The sequence below is a fragment of the Perognathus longimembris genome, chromosome 2 (assembly GCF_023159225.1).
Source record: "Perognathus longimembris pacificus isolate PPM17 chromosome 2, ASM2315922v1, whole genome shotgun sequence".
NCBI lineage: Eukaryota > Metazoa > Chordata > Mammalia > Rodentia > Heteromyidae > Perognathus > Perognathus longimembris.
The window spans coordinates 44291973-44305127 of NC_063162.1; the positions used below are offsets into that span (position 1 = coordinate 44291973).

Genomic DNA, 13155 nt, shown 5'->3' on the forward strand with positions numbered 1-13155 from the left:
TAATGCCTGCTTTGCAACCTCAAAACCCTAAGTTTAAATCCTAGTACTGCTTAATAAACAAACAACACTTTCCTGAGCTGCATTCCCACCCACTCAGAAGGATCATGGTCCCTTGCAAAAAGCCTGGCCAAAGACTTTAGTAAAATCCATCTTAATAACAAAAAAAGCCAGAGTGGTGGTAGCTCACACTTGTCATCCTTGTCATCCCAGCTACTCAGGAGGCGTGAATAGGAGAAGTAAGATACAGGCTGACCTGGGCAAAACCCACAATACCCTACCTGAAAAATAACTAAAGTGAAAAGGGCAGGGGTAGATAACTCAAGTAGCTAAGTCTCATTCTAGCAAATATGAGTCCTTGAGCTGAAAGCTCAATACTGGAAAATAAGAGAACACTTTCTTCAACATTTTACCTTTTTTTATTTATAGTACTAGGGTTTGAACTTAGGACTTCATGCTTGTGAGGCATGCACTTTAACAGTGAGTCACATCTCTATTCCTCAAAAATTCGAAATGGATTTGTAGTTTAGTGAATCCAGATTTTTTTCTTTAAAAAATTCATCTAATCATATATCTTTTTAGGGAAAAACTTATATAGCTATTTTTGGCATTTTAATTAAGTATATTATATTACAATCAAGCAAATGGGTTGACCTCAGCTCTTTCACATAGCTTTTTTTTTTTTAAATTCATGGATACTGTTTTACCACTTGAGTCACCCCTCCACTTATAGCTTTTTGCTGTTTAATTGGAGATGATAGTCTCACAGACTTTTCTGCCAGAGTTGGCTTCAAACTATGATCCTCAGAGCTCAGCCTCCTCTGAGTAGCCAGGATTATAGGCTTGAGCCACTAGCACCTGGTACTTCTTATTCAAAAATCTGTTGATATAAAATACTTGTTTGTTTTAGGAATTGCAGTTCCCCCCCAGGATATTCTGTACACCACTCTAGGAGCTCTAATTAAAGAAAGGAAGATTTATCACACCGGAGAAGGATACTTCATAGTTACACCTCAGACTTACTTCATCACAAACACAGGTTACCAGGAAAATAAGAGAACACTTCTGTCAGAAGACAGCTTGGTGCCTACTTCTGTGACCTATCTGGTGAACATGGAGAGCTGTGCAGGGTTGGCAAAGGATAAGGCTGCCCCCATTTCCCATTGTCCTTCTTGCCGGTGTTTTTCTGACATGGGCGTTCAAGACACTGAAGATGCAACAAGTGCTGCAGAAGTGACTAGAAAAGGCCAGAAAAGTCTAGGGGAATCTGTACCTTTGGTTCAGAACCAGGCAGTTTCAGCATCTCAAGATACTCCTATCTGTGAGAGCTCCAAACCTTTACCATACACAAAAGACAAAGAAAAAGGCAAAAAGTTTGGCTTTAGTCTCTTATGGCGCAGTATATCCAGGAAGGAGAAACCCAAAATAGAGCACAGCAGCTTCTCAGCACAGTTCCCTCCTGAAGAATGGCCTGTCCGGGATGAAGATAACTTGGACAACCTTCCCCGAGATGTTGAACATGAGATAATCAAAAGAATTAACCCTGTGCTGACTGTTGACAACTTAATCAAACATACCTTCTTAATGCAAAAACATGAAGAACAGAAAAAATATAATAGCCAGGGCACTTCCACTGATAGACTGACAGCCAGGCCTAAATGTCCTTCAAAAAAGGGAGTTACAAGAAGGCAGGGTCGGTCAGCAAAGCCTCGTAGGCAGGGCCATTCTCGTAGAGACAGACTCAAAGCCCGGAACCAGGGAAGCATTAGACAGGAGAAGCACCCCAGGTATCCTGCTGCCCAGCCCAACCATAGGATTCAAAGTCTCAATGAAGGAGAAGTTCAGAAACTGACTGGTGAGAATGCAGCTGTGCTAGGTTCCCACTTGATTTACAAAAAGCGAATCAGTAATCCTTTCCAAGGCTTGTCTCTTCGAGGGAGCCCAGTAACCACAGGGCACAGCATTCAGAAGACCAGTGATGTGAAACCTAGCCAGATTGAACCAGAGGAAAAGCCTTTCCAAAGGACAGAGTCTTCCTGTCCTTCCTGTCCTGATCCCTCAGGAATATTTGATCGCAAAGTCCAGCAGCCATTTCCTCAACAGTGCTATGGTAAACCAAAAGCAGAATCCATTTATATGACTGACTCTACAGTCCAGCCTGCTGGTGATGACTTCAGAGGTGGTCTCTTAAATTACCCTCAAGGTGGTGCTTCACAAAATGACAGTCATTGCTGTTCCACTAGAGAGAGCATGTTGATATGTGATGTCTCTAGTGGAGAAAATAAGGAAATCCCTGAAGTCTTGAGGAAAAGCCACTTGGACAAATTAGGGGAGGCCAAGGAAACACAGCATATTCTCCCATCACAAGGTTCCTCTTTAGACCTGACATCCTCTGCTTGTAGATTAATTGACAAAACAACACACCAATTTCAAAACCTTAGCCTCTTAGATTACTCAGTTGGTCACAGCCATTTGAGACAGGATGGAGACTCAGAAGAACTAGTGAGAAAGGCATTTGTCCCAGAGGCAGAGACTGTGAGTCTAGAAAATGAAGGGCTTTCTGATGATGATCATGACTTCTACCCTGATGAAGTGGAGGATGATGATGGGGCCTGCAGTTCATTGTATCTAGAGGATGATGACTTTTCTGAGAATGACAACTTGTATCAAATGCTTTCTGGACATACTAAGTATTCCTTTGCACGTGGAAGCAAGTGGAATCATTTAGGAAAGCCAAAAATGACTGAGAGACCTTTGACTGAGTATAGTAGCAAAATGGGTAGGATTGAGCCGGAGGTGCTTAAAAGAAACGAATGTTACAAACCCACTGGGTTGTTTACAAACCCAGGGGAAAGCCCCAATCTTAATCTCTCTGATGAAAGCTGTGTCCTAAAATTTGGGTCCCAGATTAATTTTAACTATGAAGATGACCCTAACATTGCTAAATGTGTACGGTCCTCAGCACCTGTAGATAGTTTATTTGATTACTACAGTGCAAGGAAAACTAGTTCTGACACTGAAACCCTACAAGACTCTGTTGCTGACACCAGAAAGAAACCAGTTAGCTGGAGTCAGAATCCGGAATTGAGAAAACATTTCACACAAAAGTTAGAACTTTTCAATATGCCAGAATTGGCTCGGGATATTCAGCATGAACATAATCACTTGGAAGGCACAGAAAACCACAGCATGGCAGGAGATAGTGGAATAGATTCTCCACGGTAAGTGCACATAAAAGTGTCTCGCCACTCTCCCAAAGGAGCCTAGTGAATTGCTAGTGAAAGACTCATGAATATACTACTTAAACTGATTTAAAAAATTTGCCACCTTCTTATGAATAATTTAAAGTTACAATCAGATCGCCTTTAATAGAATAGAGTTCACTTTCAATGTGAACCAAATTTTATTGATACAAAATCTTGAATTACTTCTAAAATTAGAAAACATTTCCTAAAAACCAAGCACCTTGTGAATTAGGGTTGAAAATTTCCACTTGCATTCCTGAATCTATTCAGGTTGAGAAAGAGATGTAACTATTTGCCACTAACGTTTTCCCCTTCAATTTGCTTAAATAACTTGTTCAGATTTATAACAGTAATATCTTCATAATAGAACATTGAAGAAATACTGAGGGCTGGGGTATTGCGTGGTAGTAGAGCACATGCTTAGCAGGCATGAGGCCCTAGATTCAACTACCAGAACCCCCCTCCTCCAATACCAAAACTTATTTTAAATGCCTTTAATGAGCCTACTATTTTTCAAAATCCTTTCTTCTTTGATTCATTTATAACACTTCAGTCGGAATATATAGATCTGTGTATTTTGTCTACTGGGCTCATTGTTACTAATTTGCATTTTTCCCAATTAATAGTTTCTCACAAACAATCATTAATTTTTTTTTAATGGTCATCCTAAGATTTGGTGTGCTTACTATTTTTTTTTTTTTTTGCCTATCCTGGGTCTTGGACTCAGGGCCTGAGCACTGTCCCTGGCTTCTTTTAGCTCAAGGCCAGCACTCTGCCACTTGAGTCACAGCGCCACTTCTGGCCTTTTCTATATATGTGGTGCTTAGGAATCGAACTCAGGGCTTTTCATGTATACGAGGCAAGCACTCTTGCCACTAGGCCATATTACCAGTCCACTAATATTTTATTATATAAAATTATTGTATATTGAAACAGAAAAAAGTAAAACTGGGGCTACAGTCACTATTCCCCAACTTTTCTCAAAACATTGTCATGAATTGGACAATGAAAAAATGTGCTAAGTATTTTGCATATCATTTTCAACTTTTCTGATGCATTCATAAGTGTTTGAGTGTTTGTTTGTTTTTTTAACAAAAAAGTTATTCAAAGTTATGCCTGCCTTTCTTTTTTTTTTTTTTTTGACCTAATCTATCGTGGATAAAAACCTTTTTCTGAGACAGAGTTTCGCTCTGGAACCCACACTAGCCTTGAGCTTGGGATCCCTCCTGTTTTGGCATCCTGAATGCCGGGTGTCCTGGGTCCTCCCTTTTTAATGAATAGTTGAGATTTTGCTATGTGGTTCCTATTTTATTGATTTATATACTTTTGTGCTGGTACTGGGGGGCTTGACCTCAGGGCCTTGTGCTCTTGCCTTTTTTGCTCATGGCTGTCTACCACTTGAATCATGCCTCCAGTACAGCATTCTACTGGTTAATTGGAGAAAAGAGCTTCTTGGGCTTTTCTGCCAGGCTGGCTTCAAGATTCTCCAGGTTTCAGCTTCCTGAATAGCTAGGATTATAGGCTTGGATCACAGACACCTGGCATCTATTATGTTTAAATAGCAATTGTTTCCCTTCCTATGACATTAACAAATTTCCTAATTTTTTGATACTAACAAATCAACCTAAAGTTTTTTTTTTTTGCCTATGTGTGTGCCAGTACTGGGACTTGAACTCAGAGCCTTATACTCATAATTGTTACTCTACCACTTGAGCCATGCCTCCAGTCCAACGTTTTGTTGGTGAATTGGAGGTAAGAATCTTGTGTAAGGCTGGGAATATAGCCTAGTGGTAGAGTGCTTACCTTGGATACTTGAAGCCCTGGGTTCGATTCCTCAGCAATACATATATAGAGAAAAACAGAAGTGTTGCTGTGGCTCAAGTGGTAGAGTACAAGCCTTGAGCAAAAAGAAGCTAGGACCAGTGCGCAGGCCCTGAGTCCACACCCCAGGACTAGCAAAAAAAAAAAAAAAAAGAATCTTGTGTACTTTTCTGCCCAGTCTGGCTTCAAACTTTGATCCTCGGCTGGGAATATGGCTTAGTGGCAAGAGTGCTTGCCTCCAACACATGAAACTCTCGGTTCGATTCCCCAGCACCACATATATGGAAAACGGCCAGAAGGGGCGCTGTGTGGCTCAGGTGGCAGAGTGCTAGCCTTGAGCGGGAAGAAGCCAGGAACAGTGCTCAGGCCCTGAGTCCAAGGCCCAGGACTGGCCAAATAAAGCAAAAAAACAAAAAAACTTTGATCCTTATATCTCAGCCTTTTGAGTAGCTAGAATTACAAGTGTGAGCCACTGGTGCCCCCAACTAAAATGAACTATTTTTACATGTAAATGTTACATTTCTGACTAATTTAGACCAACTTTGCATAGGTCTGTATTTTTTTGTTGGTTGTGGGGCTTGAACTCTGGGCCTGGGCACTGACTCTGAGCTCTTCAGCTCAAGGCTCTACCATTTGAGCCACAGTGCCACTTCTGAGTTTCTGGTGGTTTATTGGAGATAAGAGTCTCACAGACGTTTTTTTTTTTTTTGTTTTTTTTTTTCGGCCAGTCCTGGGCCTTGGACTCAGGGCCTGAGCACTGTCCCTGGCTTCTTCCCGCTCAAGGCTAGCACTCTGCCGCTTGAGCCACAGCGCCGCTTCTGGCCGTTTTCTGTATATGTGGTGCTGGGGAATCGAACCTAGGGCCTCGTGTATCCGAGGCAGGCACTCTTGCCACTAGGCTATATCCCCAGCCCACAGACTTTCTTTTTAAGCAAAAAAAGTATATATAAACAAAATGGTAGTGATAGCACACAACTTGAAAGGAATATACAATGATAGAAGGTAACAATATTATAAAATAACTTTTGCAGAAAATCAGGAAATGTTTTAAACACATTTTGGGAAATACTTGAAAATAACTGATGTCCTTCAACTAGTAAATAAATAACTTTGCTACATGCTCAGTGACATATAACTCAACAAGAGAAACAGATGAACTACCACATACTAAGTAGGTGATTCTTAAATGCATTCATTGCATGGAGTCAGACTCAAGCAACTACGTACTATATGACTCCATTCATATGATATCCTGAAAAAGGTCAAACTCTAGAAACAGCAAGTAGATCAGTGATCAACAGAACAAGGTAAGAGAAGGGCTGACCACAATATAACAGCCTTCGAATAACATATTCTTCTGTCTTATCTGCTTCTGTCTCCTCTAACTTGATAGTGGTAATTGACAGACTTTCTTGAACTGCTATCCTCAGATCTCAGCCTCCTGAGTAGCTAGAATTATAGGTGTGAGTCACCTGCATCGGCTCATAAGTGTGTGTGTGTGTGTGTGTGTGTGTGTGTGTGTGTGTGTGGTTTTTTTTTTTTTTTTTGGCCAGTCCTGGGGTTTAGATTCAGGGCCTGAGCACTGTCCCTGCCTTCTTTTTTTTTTTGCTCAAGGCTAGCACTCTGCCACTTGAACCATAGCGCCATTTCTGGCCGTTTTCTGTATATGTTGTGCTGGTAAATTGAACCCAGGGCTTCATGTATACGAGGCCAGCACTCTTGCGCCACTAGGCCATATTCCCAGCCCCAAGTCTGGGTTTTTAAAACATTACTTTTTTCTGGTTTTGTTATTGTTATTATCGTGTGCAAGATGGAAGATGGAGCTCAGGGCCTTGTACATCCCAGGCAAGCACTCTACTACCAATGAACCACACCCCAATTCCTTACTCCCCTCTTCCCCCTTTTTTTTGTGTGTGTATGAGGGGAGGGGTGTGGGTGCTGTACTGGGACATGAAAACAGGGCCTGGGCTCTGTCTCTTAGCTTTTTTGATTAAGGCTGATGCTCTACCACATAAGCCACAGTTCCATTTCCAGCCCTTTACTGGTTAATTGGAGATAAGAGTCTCACGGACTTTCTTGTTGGGGCTGGCTTCAAGCCTGGATTCCCAGATCACAGCCTGTTGGATAGCTAGGATTATAGGTGTGACCCACTGACACCTGGCTCATATTAAAACTTTTTCTTTCGTTGTTGGTGGTGGTGAAGCATGAACTCAGGGCCTAGGTGCTATCCCTGAGCTCTTTTGCTGAAGGCTAGTGCTCTTCCTTCTTGAGCTACAGAGCTGCTTCCAGTTTTTGAGTGGTTAAGACTCTCACCGGGGCTTTTGTGCCTGGGCTGACTTCCAACCTTGATCTTCAGATCTCAGCCTTCTGAGTAGCTAGGATTACAGGCATGAGCCACTGACGCCTGGCCTTTAAACATCTTTAAAACATCTCTCCAAAGTAAAAATGGCGGTGTACAGTAATGTCACAGATCCCTTTTCTTTTGGCATGATAAAAACCAAGCCAAAGCACAGATTAGGGAAATTACTTCTATACATGCAATTGAAAATTTTGTTTTCTTTTTTGCCAGTCTTAGGGCTTGGACTCAGGGCCTGAACACTGTTCCCTGGCTTCTTTTTGTTGAAGGCCAGCACTCTACCACTTGAGCCACAGGGCTCCTTCTGTCTTTTCCTTTATCTGTGGTGCTGAGGAATTGAACCCAGGGCTTCATGTTTTTTTTTTTTTTGTTTGTTTGTTTTTTGGCCAGTCCTGGGCCTTGGACTCAGGGGACTGAGCACTGTCCCTGGCCTCTTCCCGCTCAAGGCTAGCACTCGCCCCTCCTGGCCGCCTTCCATATATGTGGCACTGGGGAATCGAACCGAGAGCTTCATGTGTAGGAGGCAAGCACTCTTGCCACTAGGCCATACTCCCAGCCCGGGGCTTCATGTATTTGAGGCGAGCACTTTACCTCTAGGCTATATTCCCAGCCCCTACAGTTGAAAATTTTAATTAGCAAATTCCTTTAAAAAATTTATTGGATTGGGATTAGAGGCATGGCTCCTTGGTAGAGTGCCAGCCAAGGAGCAAAGCATAAAAGTACCAAGTTTGAGTATTAGTCTCTGAACAACAACAACAAAAAAGCTTTTAAATATCTTTCTTGAGGCTCTTGTAAGTATAATTTTTAAAAATTGTTTGTAGGCAAGGGAAGAGAAAATACCATTTGAATACCAACTCCAATTGTTATGGGCTGAGATTAAGGGGATAGAGATAAACAGGATATAGTTGGTACTTACAGGAAGCATATACTTTTTATTTAGTTAAGGAAACCCTACAAATAAGGTAGATAAGCTGATCTTGAGAAAAAAGCATAAATCTTTTTTTTTTTTTTTTGCAGTCCTGGGCCTTGGGACTCAGGGCTGAGCTTCTTTTTGCTCAATGCTAGCACTCTGCCACTTGAGCCACAGCACTACTTTTGGCCTTTTCTGATTATGAAGTGCTGAGGAGTGGAACCTAGGGCTTCATGCATGCTAGGCAAGCACTCTACCACTAGGCCACATTCCCAGCCCCCAAAGCATGATTTCTTTATAACTGTCAAATATATGTGGAAATAAGTGTGATAGGTGAAGGATGTGCACAGTGTCTCATGCTTGTAGTTCCAGCTACTTAGGAGGTGGGGTTCAGGAGAGTTCAGGACAATCTGAGTAATAGATAGCTTCATCCCACTATCTCAACAAGCAAGTTTGACCTGGTGGTCCACACTTGTAATCTCAGTTATGTGCCTTCTACATAATGGATTGACGTCCAGGCTGGCTTGAAAAATAACTAAAGCAAAAACGACTAGGTGTGTGGCTCATAGCCCTGAGTTCAGATCCACTATATGAAATAAATAGCAGCATTGGGGTGTAACTCAGTGGTAGAGTGTGTGCCTCATGAATGGGTTGAAGCAAGTCATATATGGGTAGATAAGAAACAGAGTTTAGAGCTTCTGGGGAAAGAACATTATCAATGTGAAAAATGCAGCCATTTGCCTAAGCTCCTCTCAAAACAGTAAATTACATAGTAAGATATACATATTGGCTACTTTGTATGTATAGAAGAGTTTTTCAGAGAATTCGCTTTTTCTGGTTAGAGTATACTTGATCCTGGATCTGAAAAGAGAACTTCTTTGAAAGTAGGTACCAAATATTAAGATGCTACAGTGTACTGTTTAAAATGTAAAGAGTACTTTATATTTTTGAAGGTTAACTTATTTGATAAATGTGCCGTAATACAATTGATAAATGAGACTTAAGGTAACCTAAGTTAGAACTTCAAATGTACTTTAGTACAATTATCATATAAATTAACCTTCAAAGTAAATGAATTAGGACTATGTTCCTGAGTTCAAGTCCCAGTACCGCCAAAGTAAATAAAATTATAATAGTTTAAATAGCATTCCAAGTACCTTTTGAAGACAATAATCCTTTTATTTTTAATATCTCTAGGACACAAAGCCTGACATCTAATACTTCAGTCAGTTTGGATGAATTTAAAAGACGACAGAATTTTCAGAAGAAACTTGAAGGCACAAAGAACAGTCAGACACTCACATGTAATTCCCTACTACAACTAACTCCAGTCATAAATGTCTAATTATATTTTGGAAACTTTTTCTAATAATGTACAGCATTACTGTGGAGCCCTTGATTAAACGAATATATAAGAATCCTCTAAAGCCAATCATATATGCTATTCATGTTATTACATTCTAATTACTGGCTTTTCTCATTTTTGATGTTTTAAATCTTTTTGATATTTTACTAGGAATTTATGAAGAGTATGAAGATTGTTTGCAATAAAAATAACCTGGATCCATTGGTGTTTTTCCAATTAAATGTCTTCAATTTTTCATTCATTGGTTTCTCAAATGCATAGTATGTGAATTTACTACCCAGGAGTGAGTAACTATACTAAAATTGAGTTTGTAGGTTTTTCGAATCTCATCAGATTTAAACATAAAATTCAGAAAACTGTGTTTTAAGGATTGAGCAGGTACTTTGCAGTAAAAATCTTTAACATCAGAAAAAATTTACATGACATGTTGCCTACTTTGCAACAACAAGAATTCCTTTCATCCAATCATTGCTGCCAGATCTTCTCTTCAACCAGCTTGAACATCAACCAGATGGCCACAAATGTGATTGATAAGTGTCCACCACTCCTGCTGCAGTAGATGTTTGTTCCTTCCTATATTTTAGGCTCTTTCTATAACCTGACTTTCAGTGAAACATCAGATAATGGAGATAAAAGGAAAGCAGAGTGGGCTGGGAATATGACCTAGTGGCAAGAGTGCTTGCCTCACATACATGAAGCCCTGGGTTTGATTCCTCAGCACCACATATATAGAAAAGGCCAGAAGTGGCGCTGTGGCTCAAGTGGCAGAGTGCTAGCCTTGAGCAAAAAGAAGCCAGGGACAGTGCTCAGGCCCTGAGTCCAAGCCCCAGTACTGGCAAAAATAAAATTAAAAAAAAGAAAGCAGAATGGTTGCTGAATGGGTGTGTGTTAGGGAGTTCAGAAAGAGATTTAGAGAAAAGATTCATGGTGGCTGACAAACATTTAACCATTCATTTACATTTGCATCCATTTCTGCTCAAAAAGCTACATAATAGCCTTTTCAGAATCTTCTGGCAGCCTTTTCAGATCAGGTGGAGTGGTAAGTTCTTCAGAGTTTGGTTGGATATGGGGTCAAGATTGGTTTCAGGATATCAGGATGGTGGTACTGACTTATGGTTGAAGAAATTTTTTTCTATGTGCTAAGTATTGTCAAAGTCTTAGATCTCAAAGATGATTGAATAATTGGAGAGTGTCTTTCCACCTTTCAATCCTAATTACAATGAAGGCCAGAGTGAAGCCCCTCACTGTTGGTAGCTACATGCAAACACTGTGGGTGTGCATAAGAGGGGAATCCAGATTTGTTCTTTTTTTTTTTGGCCAGTCATGGGCCTTGGACTCAGGGCCTGAGCACTGTCCCTGGCTTCTTCCCGCTCAAGGCTAGCACTCTGCCACCTGAGCCACAGCGCCCCGTCTGGCCATTTTCCATATATGTGGTGCTGGGGAATCGAACCGAGAGCTTCATGTATAGGAGGCAAGCGCTCTTGCCACTAGGCCATATTCCTAGCCCAGATTTGTTCTTTTGTTTAGCAGTGGTCTGACTATTCTCTCCATTTCTGGATTTTAGTGGTACTTGATCAGTCTCTCATGGCTTTCCAAATTTAGGGTCATAATGACATTTGCAGCCCTACTCAAGAGTAATCTGGCATAGAAAGGATTTGTGGGGAGGTAAAGGCAGAGGCATTGTTTTAGAGGGGCTTACAGAATCAGCACCAGTGAATGGAAGTTTGAAGAAAGATTTCAACTCTGTCTGAAGAACTTGCTGTTTGGTGGAACAGTATCTGAAGATGAAGCAGATAGTTTTGTAAAATAATGGGTTTCCCATTATTAAGGGCGATCAGATGTTTGGCGATCCTTTTGTCTTATAGTTTTTTTTTCACTATTTAAACAGAATAGCTAAAGTAGGTATTTTGAAGAATTTTTTTCCGTGTGTGTGTATGTGTGTATGCATGCGGTGTGTGCATGCACGAGGGCTTATGTGTATGTTGCCAGTACTGTGACTTGAACTGAGAATTTGGGCACTAACCCTAACCTTTTCACTGCTTAAGGTAGGTGCTGTACCACTTGAGCCACACTTCTGCTTCCAGTTTATTGCTGGTTAATTGTAGGTAAGAGTTTCTCAGATTTGTCTGCTCGTTTCAAACTAAGATCCTCAGTCAGGTCTCAGCTTACTGAGTAGCTAAGATTACAGGTGCCCCAGCTCCAAGTCTAAGGTTTTATGATTTCTAAGATTGAGTGAGGACCTTGTGGAGTATTTAGCTCATGTAAGAGTCCTGATTATGCTACCAGTTCTCCATTCACCGATTCCTGTCAGTCTTTGAAAATGGAGCACCAACAGCTGTGTTTTATCTTCAGTTTTTAAACTGGAACAAGTTTCCTCATAAGTGAGGAATCCAAAGTTATTTCTGGCTCTACCCACATCTAGGTACTAAAACATACTGGGTGTGTGGCTGGGGATATGGCCTAGTGGCAAGAGTGCTTGCCTTGCATACATGAAGCCCTGGGTTCAATTCCCCAGCACCACATGTTACAGAAAATGGCCAGAAGTGGTGCTATGGCTCAAGTGGCAGAGTGCTAGCCTTGAGCAAAAAAAAAAGCCAGGGACAGTGCTCAGGCCTTGAGTCCAAGCCCCAGGACTGGCCAAAATAAAACCAAAAAAACATACTGGGTGTGTTTTGGCATTCTGTGTTCAGATGTATTAAATGAAGCCTATTATGAAACCAGCAGATTTGATGTCCTCCTACAAAATTAATGTAATCACAAATATTAGTGGAAATAGATGCTAAATTGTTTCAGATATTCTCTAAAATAGGTGGTTTACATTCTTCCCCTACCCCCCAATAGCCACTTAGTGTTCTGAGGGAACTTAGTTCTTGGTGTTTTTGGCAGTACTAAAAGTTTGAACTTAAGGTCTTAAACTTTGTACACTGGTGCTCTATTACTTTAGCCATGTCTCCAGCGATTTTTTTTTTCTAATTATTTTGGAGATGAAGTCTAGTGAACTTTTCTGCCGAGGCTTTCAGGTCTCAGACTTCTTTTTTTTTTTTTAAGGAATAATAAATTTTAATTTTATTTTAAAAATGTAACAATTATTTTCTTTCCCATTTAGTTTTGTCAGCCTGGTGGATGGCAGCTGTCCAAAGAAAGGAAGCAGCCAACGTTCTTTGTGGTGGTCTTAACAGATATTGACTCAGATCGACATTACTGCTCATGCCTAACCTTCTATGAGGCAGAGATCAATCTTCAGGTACAAAAACCAGGTCTCAGACTTCTGAATAGCTAGAATTACAGGTGTGAGCCACCAGAGACCATCTCTAATTTGCTCATTATGGTTATTTTCTTGTGTTTTTTATTTATTTTTATTTTATTCATTTATTTTTTTTTTTTGGCCAGTCCTAGGCCGTGAACTCAGGGCCTGAGCACCGTCCCTGGCTTCTTTTTTGCTCAAGGCTAGCACTCTGCC

At 40.8% G+C, this 13155-nt stretch overlaps 1 protein-coding gene across 1 annotated transcript in view; it reads left to right on the plus strand.

Moving 5' to 3' along the window:
- Stox1 (storkhead box 1) overlaps positions 1–9904 on the plus strand; it is a 57159-nt gene extending 47255 nt beyond the window's left edge. Inside the window, exons 3-4 of the mRNA XM_048338905.1 lie at positions 908–3218; positions 9527–9904. Of these exons, the coding sequence (XP_048194862.1) occupies positions 908–3218; positions 9527–9674 (2459 nt within the window). The 3' untranslated portion in view covers positions 9675–9904. The remainder of the gene's footprint in view (positions 1–907; positions 3219–9526) is intronic.
- The last annotated feature ends 3251 nt before the right edge of the window (positions 9905–13155 follow it).